The sequence below is a fragment of the Apodemus sylvaticus genome, chromosome 8 (genome assembly GCF_947179515.1).
Source record: "Apodemus sylvaticus chromosome 8, mApoSyl1.1, whole genome shotgun sequence".
Taxonomy (NCBI): Eukaryota; Metazoa; Chordata; class Mammalia; order Rodentia; family Muridae; genus Apodemus; species Apodemus sylvaticus.
This window is the reverse complement of record NC_067479.1, coordinates 48,037,266-48,055,761: the sequence shown is the minus strand read 5'-3', so window position 1 is coordinate 48,055,761 and position 18,496 is coordinate 48,037,266. Positions and strand designations below refer to the sequence as shown.

The 18,496-nt window shown below is 47.6% G+C and overlaps 1 protein-coding gene across 1 annotated transcript; it reads right to left on the bottom strand.

Annotated features, from left to right (window-relative positions):
* Nucleotides 1-3,272: 3,272 nt before the first annotated feature.
* On the bottom strand, nt 3,273-16,830 carry Rgcc (regulator of cell cycle). The gene is made up of 5 exons (XM_052190875.1): nt 16,634-16,830; nt 15,896-16,081; nt 7,229-7,336; nt 4,819-4,881; nt 3,273-3,648 (listed from the first exon to the last, which is right to left on the bottom strand). The coding sequence occupies exons 1-5, from the start codon at nt 16,680-16,682 to the stop codon at nt 3,641-3,643; spliced, it is 414 nt and encodes a 137-aa protein (XP_052046835.1). The 5' UTR covers nt 16,683-16,830; the 3' UTR covers nt 3,273-3,640.
* Between the last annotated feature and the right edge of the window lie 1,666 nt (nt 16,831-18,496).

Genomic DNA, 18,496 nt, shown 5'->3' with positions numbered 1-18,496 from the left:
GAACACAACAGGGAAGATAGCTTCCCCCTGGCTATGCAGATGAAGTCCCCTTCCTTGGTCATCTAACTAGATAGCCTCTAACCCTGCCTGCATACCCTAAGGTCATCTGCAATTAGGAAGAACTGCATTCAGCTGGTTGGGATGTGGGGCAGTTGAGAACCACGAGAGGATTCCATGACCCTCCCCACCCTCTTCCTAAGAGGGAAGGTAACAAGTCAATAGTATCTTTTATAAGCAGGCCCAGATGAACTCCTGAAGATGGTGGCCAGACAGCGCTGTACAAGAAGCTCACAAATGAGAGAGTGCCTTTCAAGTCACATGTCTGGGAAGGAACCTGTATCCAGAAAGCTCGATAACTTTCTGCAGCTCAAGCTCGAAAGCCAGTAAACACAAGAGAAGACTTCATCGATGAGACGGGAACTGCAAGACAAGTGAGACCGGACTCTGGCCCAGTGGGACGCTCTTCAGATAGAGACACCATCACGGTGGATGAGGACACGGCCAGGGGGAGGCCTTGGGAATGTGACAAGATGTGGCTGCTTCCATGACATTCACCAGTTCCTCAGAAAGTCAGCACAGAGCTTCATCTGAACCCATAACTCTAGTTCTACTTCTATACCCAAGAAGAGTAAAAGAGACCTCCAAATACTTGCTCATGGATACTAATGAGAGTGTTAGTAGATCAAAAGTAGAAACCCAAACGCCATTCATTAACTAAGTGATGGTTATATAAACAGAATGTGACATATCCACATGGCAGAATATTATTTTGTTATTCAAAGGAATGCCATATGGATTAACCTTGGAAATAAGCTAACAGAGGAACGTGTATAATTTCATGTGATGTATCTAGAGTAGACAGATTTATACAGACAACGAGTGGCGATGATGGCTGTAATATCTGTGGATATGCTAAGAGCCTTGAAACTAAAATTTCGCTTTAAAGAAAAAAAAAAAAAGAGGGGGGCAGTGAGATAGCTCAGTCAGTAAAAGGCTGCACTAGCCTACTGACTTGAATTTAATCCTGAGAACCCATCCAAAGGTAGAGGTAGAGGGAAACAACTACCTCACAAAGATGTATTCCAACCTCCACACATGCACCATATCTCTCTCTCTCTCTCTCTCTCTCTCTCTCTCTCTCTCACACACACACACACACACACACACACACACACACACGTTCTTAAATTTAAAAAGCAAGAGAAAATGTTTACATCACAAAGTTTTCTTAGAAGACTGAGGAAAAGAAAACAAAAGGTATCCTTTCACAATACCCTAAAAAAAGATCAGATCTTTTTGGTTTTCAAACAGTCACTGCTGAGTGATTTTTACCACTGCAGGAGCGTCACAGAAAGGACTCAAGACAAACCTGAGCAGCATATGTTGACCAAGTGTAACTTCTTCATACAATCAAGAAAATTGGTAACTGATGTGAGGAGCAGCTGGCGATCCAACAGAGACCGTGCAAAGTAAACTTGAATACCTGAAGCCTGTGACCTCTAACCGTGGAAAGAAGGTAATGGCTGCACGAGCCAGCGAGTAGTGTGACTGTTAGTGTCAATGACAAATCTTGTGACCGTACGTGACACTATACATGACCTGAAGCAGAGTGGGTTTACACCAGCATCACCACAAGTATCTACTGGATCCCCCTGCACCACCAGCATGGTGGCTATGACACCACGATGGAACACTTCCAGTTCTGTTGTAATCTATAGGACCGTCATCAACTGTGGTCTGTCATCCACAGGAACTCAGGAAGGTCACTCTGCACCGTGTGACTACACTTATGCTCCTAACTTGCTTTCTGTTACTGCGCTAAAATCGTGACCAAAAGCAGTTTGGGGGGGAAAGGGGATGTATGTGGCTTACGTGTCCCGATTCCTAAGGAAAACTCAGTGCAGGAACTGAAGTCGGAGCAGAGGCGGGAGTCATGGAGAAATGCTGCTCACCCTCAGTGGCTCTCACCGTCTGCTTTCCGAAAGCTGCCAGGATCGCCTGCTCAGTGATAGCACGGCCCAGCACGGGCCAGACCCTCCCATGTCAACCATTAACCAAGCAAAAGCCCCGAAGATGTGCCCACAGGCACAGGTTCCCTCTCCCAGGTGACTATTGTCTACCCAAGCTTACATACCCAACCAGCACAGAGAACGTAAGGATGGGTGCTGTGTCAGCAGCACACATGCCAAGACTGGAACAGACTAAGTTCAGCACAGGCCCTGGATGAGGATGACACAGAAAGTCATGAACTGGTTGGTCCACGGTTTGCATTTTCCTCAGCGGTATAGCCACTGAGAAGTTGCTCTCCCTCTGGAATAAAGAATGCTAGGGCAAGAAACTCTAATCAACTCTCAACCACCCAAAAAGAAGACTTGCAAGGAAGGTGACTTGCTGAGCTAGGGTTCAGCAGGAGAGGAAGAGGATGAGGGAGGGATTGGGGAATATGTGACAATGACCAAAATGTATTACGTAAAGACATGACAACTATCAAACAATAAAGGAAAAATAAGTCAAAGGCTTTCTAAAAAGATTTATTTATTTTTATGTGTTTGAGTGGTTTTTTTTGTCTGCATGTATTTCTGGGAAGCACATGTATGTCTGCTGCCTGAGGAAATCACAGTTGTATTAGATTCCCCTTCAACTAGAGTTACAGATAATTGTGAGCAGCCTATGGGTGTCAAGAATTCCATCTGGGTCTTCTGGAAGAGCAACCAGTGCTCTTACCTGCTGAGCCATCTCTCCAGCTCCAAAGGGAAATTATTTTTTGAGATTTTATTTATTTTTTTATGTATGATTATGTATTTTATTTTTTTATGAGTGTTTGCCTAAGTGTTTGTGCACCACATGCATGCAGTACCAGAGGAAGCCAGAAGACAGCATCCTGTCCCCTGGCACTGGAGTTTATGACAGGTGTGGGTGCTCTAGAAGAGCAGCCAGTGCTAAGAACCACAGAGCCTTCTCTCCAGCCCCACAAAGAAAAGGTTTTAAGAACGTAAGGAGTCTATGTAAGCACGGCACATAGGATGTCCACCAGGAAACCAGATGGCTGTCAAACCACTAGCAAACTACTGAATGGGAGGCAGAGGCAAGTGGATTTCTGAGTTCAAGGCCAGCCTGGTCTACAGAGTGAGTTCCAGGACAGCCCAGACTACACAGAGAAACCCTGTCTCGAAAAACAAAACAAAACAACAACAACAACAACAAAAAGAAAAAAAAGAAAAAAGAAGTTACTGAATGGGAATACACTGACAGAAATAAGACAGCTTTCAAAGTTACAGATCCCAGTTTAAATTTTATTTGTATACAAAAATATATTATGATGGGAAACCTTATTATGACCTCCAACTATATATAAGTAATTACAAATATTTCCATAAGAGCATTTTAAATTATAGAAGAGCTATGTCTAAAGGAGTAAAAACACATTAGATAGATCATCTGTTGAGTATGCTGCAGGTAGGTAAACCAAGTCAGCTCCGCTGTGTGACCTGCCCAGAGGGGGACCCAAAGGCTAATGTTAGAGGGAACCGAGAATGGCCCCGACTGATGGCAGGAGACTCGGCGCCGCCCTCTCCTGCAGCAGATTCCAGTAGCCGACTTGCCAGGTCCTCGGAGCCTTCTGGACCCCAAACTCCTTGCTTCACATACCTGAGAAGAGGGCACAGAAGAATTACCCCTGCCAGAGGCTCACAACTCCCGTGCTTAACCACATCACAGTCTCAGACGAGCATCAAAAGCAAAATTAATGAACGGCAGGCTTCCCGGGCAATGTATGGCTGGCTGACTAGAATGACTAGGAGGCCAGCTGCAATTTGCATAAAGTAGACAGACCTGTTGCATGGACTGATTACAAATTGTGCTGCAATTAGAATCATCTCTGTCAAAACAGGCCTACATCTCTGTCAAAACAGCGGATGGCGCAAAAGGAGGCAATAAAACCAGCAAGCAAATCCAGAACGATAAAGTGCTAAGAGCATGGGTATTTTAAACGGACTGTTTAAAAACTAGCTATCGCATCTAACTTTTTAGATTTCTACCTACTTGGCAGAATAAAAACATAGAATATTTTTTACAGAAAAAAAAAAGTGGTCACTTTCACTAAGTAATTAAACCAGAGCACAAATTCTCCAAGGCTTAGCAAGTCCACCCCTCCCCCCCCCCAAGAAATGCTGACACCAGCACCCAATCCTGCAGGCTGGGGCTGGTCCTTCTGCCTCCTGCAATCCTGTCCTTTTGAGGTAGAGCATGCAGATAGTGGGGCAGTTCCTTCCTCTAGCACAGGTCCCCACCGCACCCCCCGTTGCAATTTTGATTTAAAATCTCCCGTTTGGGATTCACACAAAATGATAATGACAATGAAATTCCCAAATAAGGAACACATAGTGAATCTGGGTTGCTGGCGAGTTGGTGTGGGTCAGACCTCACCAGACTCCTGCATCAGACCCAGGGAAATGACCCTGATCAGACTAGACCCCTGTGGCTGGCCAGAGGAAGGCATATGTGACCAATCAGCTCTCTTTTCTCAGGACTGGACATCCTGTGTGGACCGGACCTCAGCAAAGCTCTCACCGTTGTCTAAACATGTCACTGTGCACTGCTGACTTGTTTGCACAGTTGGGGAAGCAACTCGGCTACTTTTCTGCAGGCTTATCTTCCAAACTGCCTTCTGAGCCAATGAGATCCCGTTACTATACCTAGAGCAGCCTTATGGTGTAACTTCCTACCCCCAGGGCATGCTGGGAAACAGCACTGCACATTATCAAAGGCGTGGCTCAGTGTTCCGTTGGGCGATGTTTTAAACACCAAGCGTGTACTCACTTGCTAAGGTTCTGTCCAGGTCAGCAATGAAGTCTTCAAGTTCTTTAGTGTCACCTAATTTGGCTGCAAAACAGAAAAGGGTTCAGCTTCCCTCTCGTCGGACACAGCTGATAGGGGACTTTCCCAGGGATTATGGAAACCTGTTGTCTTCAGAGACCTCACCAGAATGCCTCTCCCCTGTCCACACACACCAGATCCTGTCGTCTGGAGGCTAGCCTGTTTCTCCTGTAGTTCTTTATCATTCTCAGCCACCACCCTACCCACCAACCCATCCACCTCCCTATCCTGGAATACTGGTCTCTCAGTGTCATAAAAGTTGCTGGGGTGGGGGTGGGGGGGCAAATTGTACTGTTACTGGAAGACAATAGTGTGGTCCTCCAATGTGACGTGAGCGTAAAACTACTACTGTTTCTCGTCAAAGTGGAAGGTGGAACATGACAGTCTTACTTAACAGATCCAAAATAGCACAGAGCTTGTGTCTAGACATTGCTGCCTCTGCAGCCAGAGGCACACGCTTAGTCCGTCATTCATGACTTCCTTGAAACACGTTGCAAATATTGTTCTTAGTCTTCCTTGCTGCCTACAGTAGATCATCGTTCTTGGCTCTCAAGTCCACTGGGCACGAGGGCCGTTTCTCCTTCTGTAACCCTCACCTCTGGAGGATTAGGTAGCAGACCTGAGCAGTATTTAAGCCATCCTCTAGACTGCTCCCTCCCTGGCGGGCACAGAGCCAGTACAGATCGGAGCTGAACAATGGCTGAATCCCCCCGTGGCTGCTAACATTTGCACTGGGAAGGGAATTTAAAAATATCTCTTTCAAGAAAGAGGGAAGTCCTATTTGGATGCCACATGGAAACAAGTGGTGGGATCTTCACATGTCTTTAAAAGTTGGCTCCAGTTTTATTGTCTTTTGCAACTATTTTCAGCAGGTTCAACTTTCCTTGGAAGGGGGAACTTCCTGTTCTCAGAAGGGCTCCTGTCCAATGTAACAGAACGCTCATCAGCTCTCTAGCTCGTGAGACTTGGCCAGTTCCAAAAACTAAGAACCGAGTCACAAACTTTAACCCCTCTTTAGTCTGCTAAGACCTAAGAGGAGAGAGGGTGGAGCTATTGTTTTGAATCATGTCCACCTTTTTTTTTTTTTTTTTTTTGGTTTTTTTCAAGACAGGGTTTCTCTGTGTAGCCCTGGCTGTCCTGGAACTCACTCTGTAGACCAGGCTGGCCTCAAACTCAGAAATCCACCTGCCTCTGCCTCCCAGAGTGCTGGGATTACAGGCGTGCACCACCACCACCCGGCTATGTCCACTTTTTTTTAAAAAAAAAATGTTTTAAACATAGATGTTTGTAACATCTGTATGTAGATGTTATTGATCGATATTAAAATAGATATATATTTGGTATGTGTGTATGCATGTGTGTATGTGTGTGTATGTATGTGTGTATGTGTATGTGTGTGTATGCATGTGTGTGTGTATGCATGTGTGTATGCATGTGTGTATGCGGGTATGCATGTGTGTATGTGTGTATATGTGTATGTTTGTAACATCTGTATGTAGATGTTATTGATCTATATTAAAATAGATATATATTTGGTATGTTTGTATGCATGTGTGTATGTATGTGTGTATGCATGTGTGTATGCATGTGTGTATGTATGTATGTATGTATGCATGTGTGTGTATGTGTATGTGTGTGTATGCATGTGTGTATGTATGTGTGTATGCCTGTGTGTATGCATGTGTGTATGCATGTGTGTATGTATGTGTGTATGCATGTGTGTATGCATGTGTGTATGTGTGTGTATGCATGTGTGTATGTATGTGTGTATGTGTGTATGCATGTGTGTATGTATGTGTATTTGCATGTGTGTATGCATGTGTGTATGCATGTGTGTATGCATGTGTGTATGCATGTGTGTATGCATGTGTGTATGCATGTGTGTATGCATGTGTGTATGCATGTGTGTATGCATGTCTACACAGTGGGGATCAGAGGATATCTACCAAGGAGGTTCCAGAGATCAAACTCAGCTTGTTGAGCTTGGCAGCAAGCACCCTTTCCCACTGAGCCTCTCCAGTGGTCCTATGTTAGATCATTCAACTAAATTTTGCCACCCAAAAGTCCTGGGGTAAGCAGTTCATGAAATCAAAAAAGAATCTTCTCATTGTTGCAAAGCCAACTTGCTGAGTTTGACCTTCCGGACCCAAGTCTGGGAGGATGAGAAGCTCTCCCTTCTGCCACAAGACACACAGCCAAAATCCCACGGAACAACTCATTGACTCTGCACTGTGCCGCCCAAAACCATTTGCCTCATCTATTTGCTTTGTATGCTGCGAAGGGAAAGCCTCGTCGAGGATATAGGGTGGGATAAAGGAGCAGAAAAGAAAAGCAGTCCAGTGGGTGAGCTCACCTTTCCGAGGCGTGGCAGCAGAGGACAGGAGAGCTGGAGGGGGGTCGGTTGGAGAATTCAGCTTCTCATCACTGAAGGTGAAGCTGTCCCTGTACAGTGAGTCTGCACCTTTAAGGAAGGAAGCCATATTCATTAGGAGCTGTCCTCATCCAACTGCACGCTTGCCAGTCTGTCTACAGTACCCAGCAGTTAATCTCCCAGAGAACCAAATGTTACAGATCTATATTTTAAAAGAGCAGATCAGTTCCCAATCTAGGCCCTAAATGATGTTAGGCAGGGAACTGTGTGTGTGTCTGTGTGTGTGTGTGTGTGTGTGTGTGTGTGTGTGCATGTAAGTCAAGTCCACTGAAAACCTTTGTTCCTCTTTAAAAAAAAAAAAAAGTGTAATCAATTAATAGGGCCAGACCTCTGCTACACAGGAGTCTACTGGGCAGATCCTGGCTGATGGGATGAGGGATGGAATATGACATAGACTAGTTGGTAGGGTGCTCGTCCAGAAGGCCTGAAACCCTGGGTTCTGTTCCCAGAGCCACATAAATTAGGCACAGTGGTGAAAGACTAGGAGTTAGACAGATTTCCTTGTAGGCAGCCAGATAGGCAGAGGAGCCATGGTTAGATAATAAAGGTAGTAAACTCCCAAGATGACTGGCTTCTTCCTCAGGTTGAAACAAAAACCTGGCAGTTCAAGCAGAAGGCCTTGTAGGCTTTCGTCTCCCACCTGCAGCCTCTCCCCTAACAGACTGGCTCAACAAGTTCAAGTCTGGATCGGGACAGGTTCCGCAACAGCTGTGGGCCCTTCAACCATCCTACCTTCTTCCAACTGACCAGCCCTAAACTAGGGGAAGGAAACCCTGTAGTCTTATAAACAACAATCCGGCATCTGCTCTCTAGAGGGTCTTTTTCTGTGTGTCTAACACATGTCCGTGTTTCCTCACCCCCCACCCCCCACCATTTTTTGAGTGCTAATTCTGCCTGCTCCTGTTTGCAGTATTTGAGATTTCTCTGCGGCTCCTGCTGCATTCAGGATGTTTTCCTGCTTCAAATGGCAGAGAAGACAAACCCAAGGAGGAGCCCTGGACTGGATGAGTGGCCCAGCGGTCAGTGGCACACTGGTGATCCTAACACTCTGGACGTATAAATAGGGGGATCGGAAATTCAAGGTCATCCTTAGCTGCATACTGAGTTTGAGGCCAGCCTGACACGGAATACGTGAGGCTTTGTCTTTAAAAAAAAAAATAGGGAGCAGGGACCAAAGGGATGATTCATCAGTTAAGAGCTGGCTGCTTTTCCACAGGACATGGATCCAATTCCCAGTACCAACCTCACAGCTCCCAACAATCTGAAACTACAGTCCTAGGGATCTAATGCCCTTTTCTGGCCTCCTCGGGCACCACACACATATGGGCAAAACACTCATACACATAAGTCAAATTTAAACACTCAAAATATAGTATATTTTTCATGAAAAAAAAATGTCCTCTTCCTTCTAAACATTTTTTCAAATACAAGCGCAATGTTGGGCCCCCGTATCGAATTAATCTCCCTTCCTTGCTCATGAGTCTTGATCACACAGTTCCCGAGATTCTGCACTCCTGTCCTGGAGTCCAAAACAAAGATTGTTTTGTTCTTGTCTGTTCATCCATTACAATCAAGGGACTTCACGGCTCCTTCTATTCCTATGCCCCAAATGTCAAAGCAGCAGTCGCCTGAGTCCCTGCCACGCTGCACCTGGGCCAGCTTCTACACGCTCAGAGGTGCTAAAAAAGAGACCATGGAACACGGAGGCTCAAAGACAGAGGTTAACGGAAGCAGGATGTGGCCCCAGAGGTGGCAGTGAGGAAGCCAATTGTCTGGGTAAAGTGGAAAGGAAAGCAAAGCCAGCCAGGGTGCTGCAGGCCCTCTGGAAAGGCCCTTGAGGTAAGCAGCTGGGAGAGCTGGGCCAGGTCCCTGCCGCCCGAGGCTCCTGGGCTTCAAGCTGTTGCCCTCCGTTTAGGGAGAGGAAACACATCTTGCTCCAGTTCCACTAACACAGAATGAACTTGTCTAAATTATTTCTTAATGTGCTCGAATAAAAGAAAAATCAGGCTTCTGAGAGAAGTTTCTAGTCATGTGAGAATTGGGCTCTATCCCTCCTCTCGAGGCTGCCACGCCTCTCAAGTTGTTGTCTTGTTTGGCCTCGGTTCCTCTGCCGTCCAACCACCTTCCTGTCATCGTCTCTGGCCTATATACCCACCCACCCCACTTGTCCAAACATGTCCAGAAGATCCTCATGAGCAGCCCTCACAGTCTTTCCTTCCTTTAAGAGTTCTAGCCCAGATCACCTTAAAGGACCACAGTCATTTTTTCAGGGCTTTGATGACGAACCCATACTGAGATCTTCAACACTGAACCTTAAACCCAGACTTCCCCTCCAAAAATGTTAGAACTCATTCCTACCTCCCACCCCCAGAATGTTGGTCCTTGAAATGTGAGACCAACTGTTCTGGTGACAGCAAGAACACCACTGATCCCTCCCACTGTGACTACCCTGAGAAGTGTGATCACTTCTGGTCTACAGGTCTGACCTCAGCCCCACTTCCCAAGTGTACGTGACAATGGGACACTTTGTACCCTCCTATTCATATCTCTTAGGATGTGGAACTCTCTAGAATTTGACTTGGGAGCCCTTCTGCTTGCTTTTCCCCCCCAGCTGAATCCACCTGTAGAACAGTAGCAATGCCACCCCCTGCACACAGGAAAGTACACCGCGCACATCCATTGTAGATCCCTGGAGGAGTATCAATGTTGTCTGTCAATAACCATGGGGGAGGGGGATCCCCACACACAGACTGAGAAACATATGAAGGGAAGATAGAGTCATCTTTGGTGGCAAAAAAGCCACAGAGAGACCCAGGGGAAGCAGGCTATAAGTCAGGAGGGAATACCAAGCCCCTTGCTGATACCCTTGTGTCTTAAAGACATCCAAGAATATCGTCCCATTCTTAGACTGGAGTTCCAGCTCTGAGACTCAGTGGCCCAGAGCTTAAGGCCACTCCTCCCTGCCCTCTATCTCTCAGAACAGCTGGCACTTAAGAGCCACGTTCAATACCACACCTCATTCCACCCCTCCCTGCAGACACTGCAGTCCTGGCCTTAGCTTTGAACTTCGTATCTGTTCGGCTCCAAATCTCCAGAAATTTCACATGCACATCAAATCAGGCTGGTTCACCTTCTAAACAATTGAGCCAACTACTATTGGCTGTTTAAAGAGGCAATAACCTCAACATGGAAAAGGCTATTATTACAAAAGAGAAGGCCAGAGTAAAGAACACCCACACAGGAGGAGGGGAACCTCATCGCTGACAGCTTGGAGAGGCTGTGGGGAAGAAGCCACAGTCTCAGGGGACCATCCTGCTTGCCTTTGATCCTTCAAAATCTAGTCCATATGATAAATTCCTTAACCTACACATTTCCCTCAAGGTCTGGAAATAAAGGCAGAATCTGGTTTTGACAGGACAAATCAATTCAGTTGTGAGCCAGACTGTCTGATCCGTGGTTGCCTCATTGCTGAGGAACCCATACTGCTCTCACAACGAGGCAGGAAGAGGGGATAAAATACGGCATCTATATAACATACACATACCGAGGCAGGTCGGCATAGGCTGTGTTCACACCCCCACCACACACACACACACACACACACACACACACACACACACACGCACGCACGCACGCACACGCTCACGCAGTCTCACATCCTGTCAGCTCATTACCTTACCACGGTTCTACCTGCTTTCCATGTCTTCACATACCCTAGGCCAACCCCAGGCTCTGCTTTGTCCGGCCCTAAGTACCAGAAACTCCGCCGCTGGAGAGAGGGTGGGGACCAGAGCCCACAGGAAAGGCGGTAACAACCTATGCATTCTGAGTAGGATGCAGTGGCTTCATAATGATTTGATTTTTGAGTTCCTAGGAAAACGGAGGACAGCAGGTCCAGGAAGGAGGACATCATCACCGAGAAGAAAAAGAACCAAGATTCTGAGCCCTGGCTTCCCACTATTTTCAGATTATTGTTTGTTTTTTTTTTTTAAGTTTCTCTCTTCAGAGGTAATTAACCAAGAAGATACCCACAACACACAGAGATACCCAGACTCTCAGTTTCTTTACCCAGTATTTCCTTCCCCCAAAGAAGCTTTTACTAAGAAACCTGCATGAACAGAATCTCATGCTAGAGGTTATGGTAGATGGTTAGGCAAGCCAGGTCCAGCCTCCTGCTGTGTTCACTCCCTTCGAACTCTAGTTCTTGCAAAAGTAATATTCAGCCAGACTGATAAAATGACAGCGGTGTGCCTCTGGCTGATAGAGCAGAAGAGTACTCCTGCCCCACCCTGCTTTCTGGTGTTGTCACGATCAAGGGACCCAGTGAGGATCTGAGGAGCCTTCGTATGTAGTAAGGCAGACCTTAAGGCATCTGCTTTACACTGCCTTGAAGGCCCTCCTCACTAGAATCAAATCCCCACTACAACTATCCTTGCAATTCCTGATGCATTTAATGCATTGAAATCTCAGATTCTGGGATTGGGTCTCCTAAGGGACCATCAAAAAATAAACAAAAGCATATTATATATACAACTCCTAACTTTAGGTATGCTCATCAAGTATAAAAAAAAGTCCATAGTATAAACAGAAGCTTTGTTTAAAATAAAGGCATAGATTATTTTTTTTTAGTTTGGGGGTTGGGAGAAAGGTAATTTAGGGTTAGAACTGACACATGCTACCCAAAGAAAAGTAAAACCACGGACAGTGAGCCTTGCCCAGAGTGCCTGTAAATATAGAACTATCCCACACATGTGCAGCAAGTGAACTACAGTAATTAACCAAGGAAAAGGAAGTCCTGGGTCCGTGGCACCGTTCCCTCGGGGAAAGGCAGGCACGGGGGGGGGGGGGCTCTTTCTTCTCCTCCAATTCTAAATTCTGACAGCTTCAGTGAGGCGTGGCCCAGTGACAAAGAATCCCGGGTCTCTGTTTGACCATTGTGCCCCAGACACCCTCTGGAATGGCCCTCTAAGACAGCTTGCCAGATATCAGAGAATAAGGCCTGTCACTTACTCAGTTCCTAGTGTGATACCAAGCATCTGGAGGGCTCCTACCTGGCCTCATCCTCTCACATCCTGACAAGTTTAAACTCCTGACTCCTCAGCTCCATCAACCACTTTCTTGGTAACTGTCATTCAGGTTTCTAGGATCCCCAAGGTCTCCTCTCTCAGGGCCAGACCAGAATATTCTAAGCAAACATATGTAGATGCTCTAAATCTAGGCTAAAGAACCCAGTTCCTTATTCTCCCCAAATATCTACAATTTCATTGTAGCAACAGCATGGACAGTAGACTGCAAACCTTTCCTACTAAATAGCAGCACACTTGCCCTGTCACAGGATGATTTATGTGAAGTCCCGATATATAAGAATCACACCTCGGTTTCCTCTTTAAAGGCTTAAGTCAATATAACAAACCATTTACAAACTCAACCAGTAGAAGCAAAAATAAATGCATGGGTTAAAATTTGGAACAGAATGAGTGAAAATTTTATTAAACCCACTTTCTCATGCTGTACTTTTAAAGCTATATATATATATATATATATATATATATATATATATATATATATATATATACTGAAAAAAAGCTGGGCATGGTGGTACACACCTTTAATCCCATCACTTGGATCTCTGTGAGTCTGAGGCCAATCTGGTTTATATAGTGAGTTCCAGGATAGCCAAAGAGAGCTACATAGTTACACCCTGGCTTGAAATAACCTAAATAAATAAACTCAAAGACACTCAACATCTATAGCACCCCAAAGGCTCGAGCCTGAAGACTACTTTTCTAACTCCCAACTGCAATGCCCTTTTATCGAGCGTCTTAAACCTGTTCCTAACAGAGTGCTATGGGAAAGACACAGCCTTTTAAAACACCCATTGTCACTTATCCTCAATGTGAAGGAGTGTGTCTATGCATTTGAGCACGGTGCCTTGGGAGGCCAAAGGTGTCAGATCCCTTGGAGCTAGAGTTGCAGGCAGGGCAGTTGTGAGCTGTCAACAGGGGTGTCCGGAACCGAAGTCTGGACCTTTTGAAAAGCAATACCTGTCCTTAACCTCTGAGTCATCACTCCAGTCCCACAACATGTTTTTTTGGGGGGGGGGGGATAATGAGGGGAAAAAAGGTATTTTTCAAAAATGAGGACTATTCATCACCTAGGTCCATGGACCTTTGATCCTGGAAGCCTTGAAGACCTGCAGCACTACATATAAAAAGATGTGTGATCTGAGCTTGAGGGAATGCCAGGCTTCCCAAGTTCTGGTTCACATGCTAGCCTGCCCTTCCTGGAGAAGGCCGAGCAAGGCCATTGAGGCTGTATTATTTTACCAACAAAACTAATGAAGATAAAGGTGCCTAACTTATTGGACTGTGGTAAAGATTTTGTGTGATAACATTCAAAGAACAGCCAGAGATGGCTGATAACAAGAGCTGTCACGTTACAATCACAGCAACCCCAGTGAGGCCTTGCTAAAAGTAAGCTCGCTGCTACCGCCGCCATGATAAACCTGATTGGCTTGCTTAGGAGAGCTAAGTTTCAATGGGCTGCACCTCCTCCAGACATTCACTTCCACCAAACAGACAGGTGAGTATTAGGAATGTCTGCACTCCATTCCTGGAGACAATTAAGACACACATATTATGTGTCCTTAAGAAAGTATTACTTAGATGTACACAAATCCCACCAAGACCATTTCTAAGCGTGCAGGGAATAGACCACATTGACAGCAAAGACCAAGGTCATCTGGGCTTTTTAGATCCTTCCCGTTACTTCTCTAACCACCACAGTAAAAAAGCTTAAGTTAACAACAAAAGCAGAAAGCAACATGCACAGAGATATGCCTAAGAAAACTGCAAATTCTATCAACTCTCTCTCTCTCAAACTGTTAAGAAACTGTCTGTAGCGAATTGTCTTTTTAAGACTCCTAAGAACACGCCCTGGATCCGAAACCCGTCCTGGCAGAACAGGTGGGGCTGTTCAACATCACTGCACAAACTCAGACTCTAATCTAGACTGAGGCTGTGGCTTAGCAAGGAGCTGTCCTTGACTAGAGCAGCAGGGGCAGACCTAGCCTTCTCTTCTGTGGAGAAGAGAATTTATACACAATGAAAAACTTGTTCCTTGACCCAATGGAAAGAAATATATTCAAGTTACGCAACAGCTATGGAGACAAATTTCCAAAGTAAGGCTTCACTTGAACGCTGAAAACAAGTGACCAGATCATTGGCATCAAAACACAAAAATTCTAAATGGAAATGAACAGCTCACCAGACCTCTCCCATCCCCCCCCTCCACCTCCTAAGTCACATGGTGATCTATACAGGCTGCTAAGGAAAACCAAACTGGAGCTCGGGTTTCAGGTTCAAATCCTGACCAGGATGGCAAGCATTATCCCTTCTTAGGAGGACAGCTCAAGCTCAGAATCTTCACCCAGTAACAAAAGAACTTTCTAGATTCCAAAACAACATTATGACTTTTACTCCCAGTATCTATCGGGGACATCACAAATGGCGGCGTCTGAACCTGTATCAAGGGACTAAGGGCACATGGACAAACAGAATTTTAAGTCACATTGAAAAACAGTGAATAAGCCAAGATTTGAAAACAATTATATAATAATAAAAAGTCACCAAATTCATTGTTCTTGCAGGTCACTGAAAACCAACTCTCCTCTCTCTTCTTCCACCCTCTCTCCCTCCTTCCCTCTCTCCTTCCCTCCCTCTCCAGAGGCATTGTGGGAAAGGTTACTAGGATGAACCTCTGCGGGTAACCTGGAGGGTGGGCATGCCTGAAACCCTGTACTTGAACTCAGCAGCCCAGCGGGAGGTTGTTTCAAAAGTGCCTGGAGTGGCGAAAGAGCCCCGGGAGTTCAGCAGAAAGTGAACGAAGTTATTTCAAACATTCCAAAACCAGCAGCTTATGAAATCGTTTTGGTTTCACAAATGTTTCCTTATTGTGCTCACCCTTGTCCCCAAGTCCCCCAACACTCATTCTGGAAAGGGAAAGAGAGGGCGCTGTTGGTCTAGTGTTTGCCTAGCGCGCAAGAAGCCCTAGGTCTGACCCCCAGCATTGCCTAAACTGGTGTGCCTAAATGTGGTGACATTCCGCTGTAATCCCAGCACCCTGAAGCCCAAGGAAGGAGGATCAGAGGTTCCAGATCATCCTCGGCCACACAGATCATCTTAGGAGGGTCTCAATAAAATAAAAAGAAGAATGAAGAGCGGGGAGAAAGGCGGGAAAACTGTTGGGAGGCCTGGCTGGACTCCCAGGAGATCTGGCTGACTGCACAACCCCTCAGGCTTCATGATACACACCTGCCATGACAGGTAGACCCACAGGCTCTTCAAGAGCCCCCCACCCCGTGCCTTCCCCCCCAAGACCGCCTTAAGCCTCCCCTACCCCCTCCCCAGCACACCTGGGCTAAAGACTCAGAAAGTCAACTCTCCAGGCATCTCAGAGCCGGTGCAGATCCTCGGGTCTGAGTTTCCCCAGACACCGTGCCTCAGTTTACAGATAACCCAGGTGACTCGAGAACTCCCCTCCGGGAAGCCTGAGCCCTGGGGTTACTGACTTCAAGCGGGCTGCACTTACTCTCGGAGTCGCTGAAGCCGCTGCTGTCGCTGACGCTGGCGCTGCTGCGCCGCTTCATGCGCTCCAGGTGCTCCTCATAGTGGAAGTGGCGCTCGTGGAAGGGGGACGCGAAGTCGGCCAGCACCGCGTCGAACTCGCACAGCACGTCCGTCAGGTCTGCGGCGGCCGCGGAGTCCATGGCCGGGGCTGGGGGCGGGCACAGAGGGGATCTGGAGAGGCCGGCCAGCCGTCCCTAGGATGGCTAACCTCACTCTGCCTTAGCCAGTGACAGCCACGCAGTCAGTTACTTCGTAACCTCCCAGCCACCCTCTAAAGCGCCTGTCACCAGGCGCAGACGAGAAGCGGCCTCCGTGGGTGGAGCTGGAAAGTCTGGAAGTCACCGAGCCCACCCCACGCGCTTTCCTACTTGTGCCCACGCTCGCTCCCTGGAGCGCGTGGCGTCGGGAAGTCTGAGTCAGCAAGCATCCGTTACGTGTCAGGCTCAGGTCCCTTGTCCCGCGTGGGAAACTAAGCTAAACCTGCATCGGACGAGCGATTCAGGGACGGGATGCCAGGGTGATGGAGGGTAGAAGGGTGGGCAGTGGAAGGACACCGTAGCGACCTCTGTTCTCTCGCCCCTAACCTGCAGGCTCCGGCTCTCAGGGGCCCCGGAGCTGAGTGTAGCTTAGCGTGGACGCAGTCCCAAGCTTCGATCCCGGGGTGCAGAGGTGGAGAGGACACCTCCAAATAGGCACTCACCTGCGGCGGCGACCACCGCGGGGCTGCTCTGCGCCGAGGGCGGCTTCATGGGGAGGCTGCTCAATGACACGCGTTGCAGAGATGCTGCGAGGTGTTGGCCCTGGTGGCTGCCGCCTGCACTGCGGTCTGCTCCGGTGGCTCTGCTTTGCTCCGGGCTGAGCCTGAGCGCTAGCTACTCGCCTGCGCCGCCACCCGCCAGCTACACAGTCTTATAGCCACGGACAGGGGCGGGGTGGGGCGGGGCCGCTGAGCAAGTCCCAGACGACCTAGGGGAGGCCCCTGTCCTCCCACCCCCTACCCCCGGCACCGCCCTAGCCACGCGCCGGCCTCCGGAGAACCGCAGTGACGACTGGTGTCGCCGGAGCCCCGGTTACCGCCCCAAATATTTACCCGCCGCTTTCTCCACCACCCTGACAACCCGACCCCAGGAAGTGTTTTTGCGGGCATCAGAGCTCTCCAAGAGTTTCCCGCCTTCTGGCCAAGCCTCCTTGAGCCTCAGGTTCCACATTTATGAAATTGAACTGCAAATGCAGAGGCTCCTTGCTTACTGCAAAAATAAAGGAACCGAGGAGGAACCAGACTCCGTCTGATTTTCTCAAGGAATTCACACGATTGTGCGTGGACACAGTGGACAGCTGAGGGCCGTGGGTTGAGGTGAATCCAGTCTTCAGTTGAGATGATCTCAGAGCGCATAGTACCACATGGACAGATGTATTCTGGTAGAGGATCCATATGATTGGACATCTGTACTTAGCACAGCCCAGTATAGTTCCTGCTTCAGGTGACCGAGTGCCCTTTGCCCCAGAGAGTTACTTAAAAGTAAAATAAGAGGCCTGCTGGCGCCCGCCCGTGCCTATAGTCCCAGCTATAAGGAGGATGGTAGAAGCGGGGTCTAGGCAAGAGAATGGAGATGTGGGGACTACAGCGTAACAAAACTGCATAGCACCATCCTGCCTGTAAAGCGTTCACTGTGCGCGCATGAAGATCTGCGTTCAAGCGCCAAAGTCCACATAAAAAGAAAAATCCAAACTGGATGGACACCCACTTACAATCCCAGCCCTGAGAGGCAGAGGCTAGCAAATCCCTGGGGATCCCCGCCTATCCCAACGTGATTCCTCCAGGCCAATGAAAAGCTGTATCTTAAAAATGGAGTTGCCCCGGGGAGCCAATCACATTTGAGGTTGACCTCTGACTTGGACAGGCCCAACATACACCTGTGTGCATACCTGCTACACACACACACACACAGACACACACACAGACACACACACATACACACACACACTAAATAAAGTAAGGGCGTAAGTGGAGGCTGGGAATATGATTTGGTGACAAAGTGCTTGCCTAGTATGGGTAAGCCCTGAGTTCAAAAGCTCATCCTCAGACCTGCAAAATAAATAAATAAATTCTCCTCATAAATGTAAAACTATCAAAATTGAATAAAATGAAAATTTTGGGTCCCTTAACTACACTAGACACTAGATCAACGGCCGGTACCACACAATCTTTGGACAGTGTTATGTGAGGCCATCTTCCAACCTTCCTCCGTGTCTGAAAGTGGTGTGCACCAGGTCGCTCCCTGGAGAATATTATAATCATTGCCAATGGTCGGGTCGGCAGGTGTGAAAACTGGAGTCAGGCAGTTAAGTAGCTTGCCGGCCCCTTAGTGGTTTAATAGAGGGCAGGCCTGTCTCTTTTCAGCGCCTCTTTGAGGTTAGCCACACCCTGTCTCCCCAGGGTGGAGAACAGTCAAGGGAGGCACGAAGCCCCAAAGCAGATAACCCAGGCTTCAGAAGCCCCAGGCAGGGCACCGCCTTCTTTCACCAGCTCCTCCCCTTTCTTCTCTCTCTCCCAAAGCATTGT

Bases quoted from the DNA above. Each gene is read 5' to 3' on its own strand.
- Rgcc (XM_052190875.1), bottom strand. From the start codon at position 16,682: ATGAAGCCGCCCTCGGCGCAGAGCAGCCCCGCGGTGGTCGCCGCCGCA. The intron at 16,082-16,633 runs GTGAGTGCCTAT...GCCCGCCCCCAG, and splicing joins CGCGGTGGTCGCCGCCGCAG to CCCCGGCCATGGACTCCGCG. The intron at 7,337-15,895 runs GTAAGTGCAGCC...CCTTCCTTAAAG, and splicing joins CGGCTTCAGCGACTCCGAGA to GTGCAGACTCACTGTACAGG.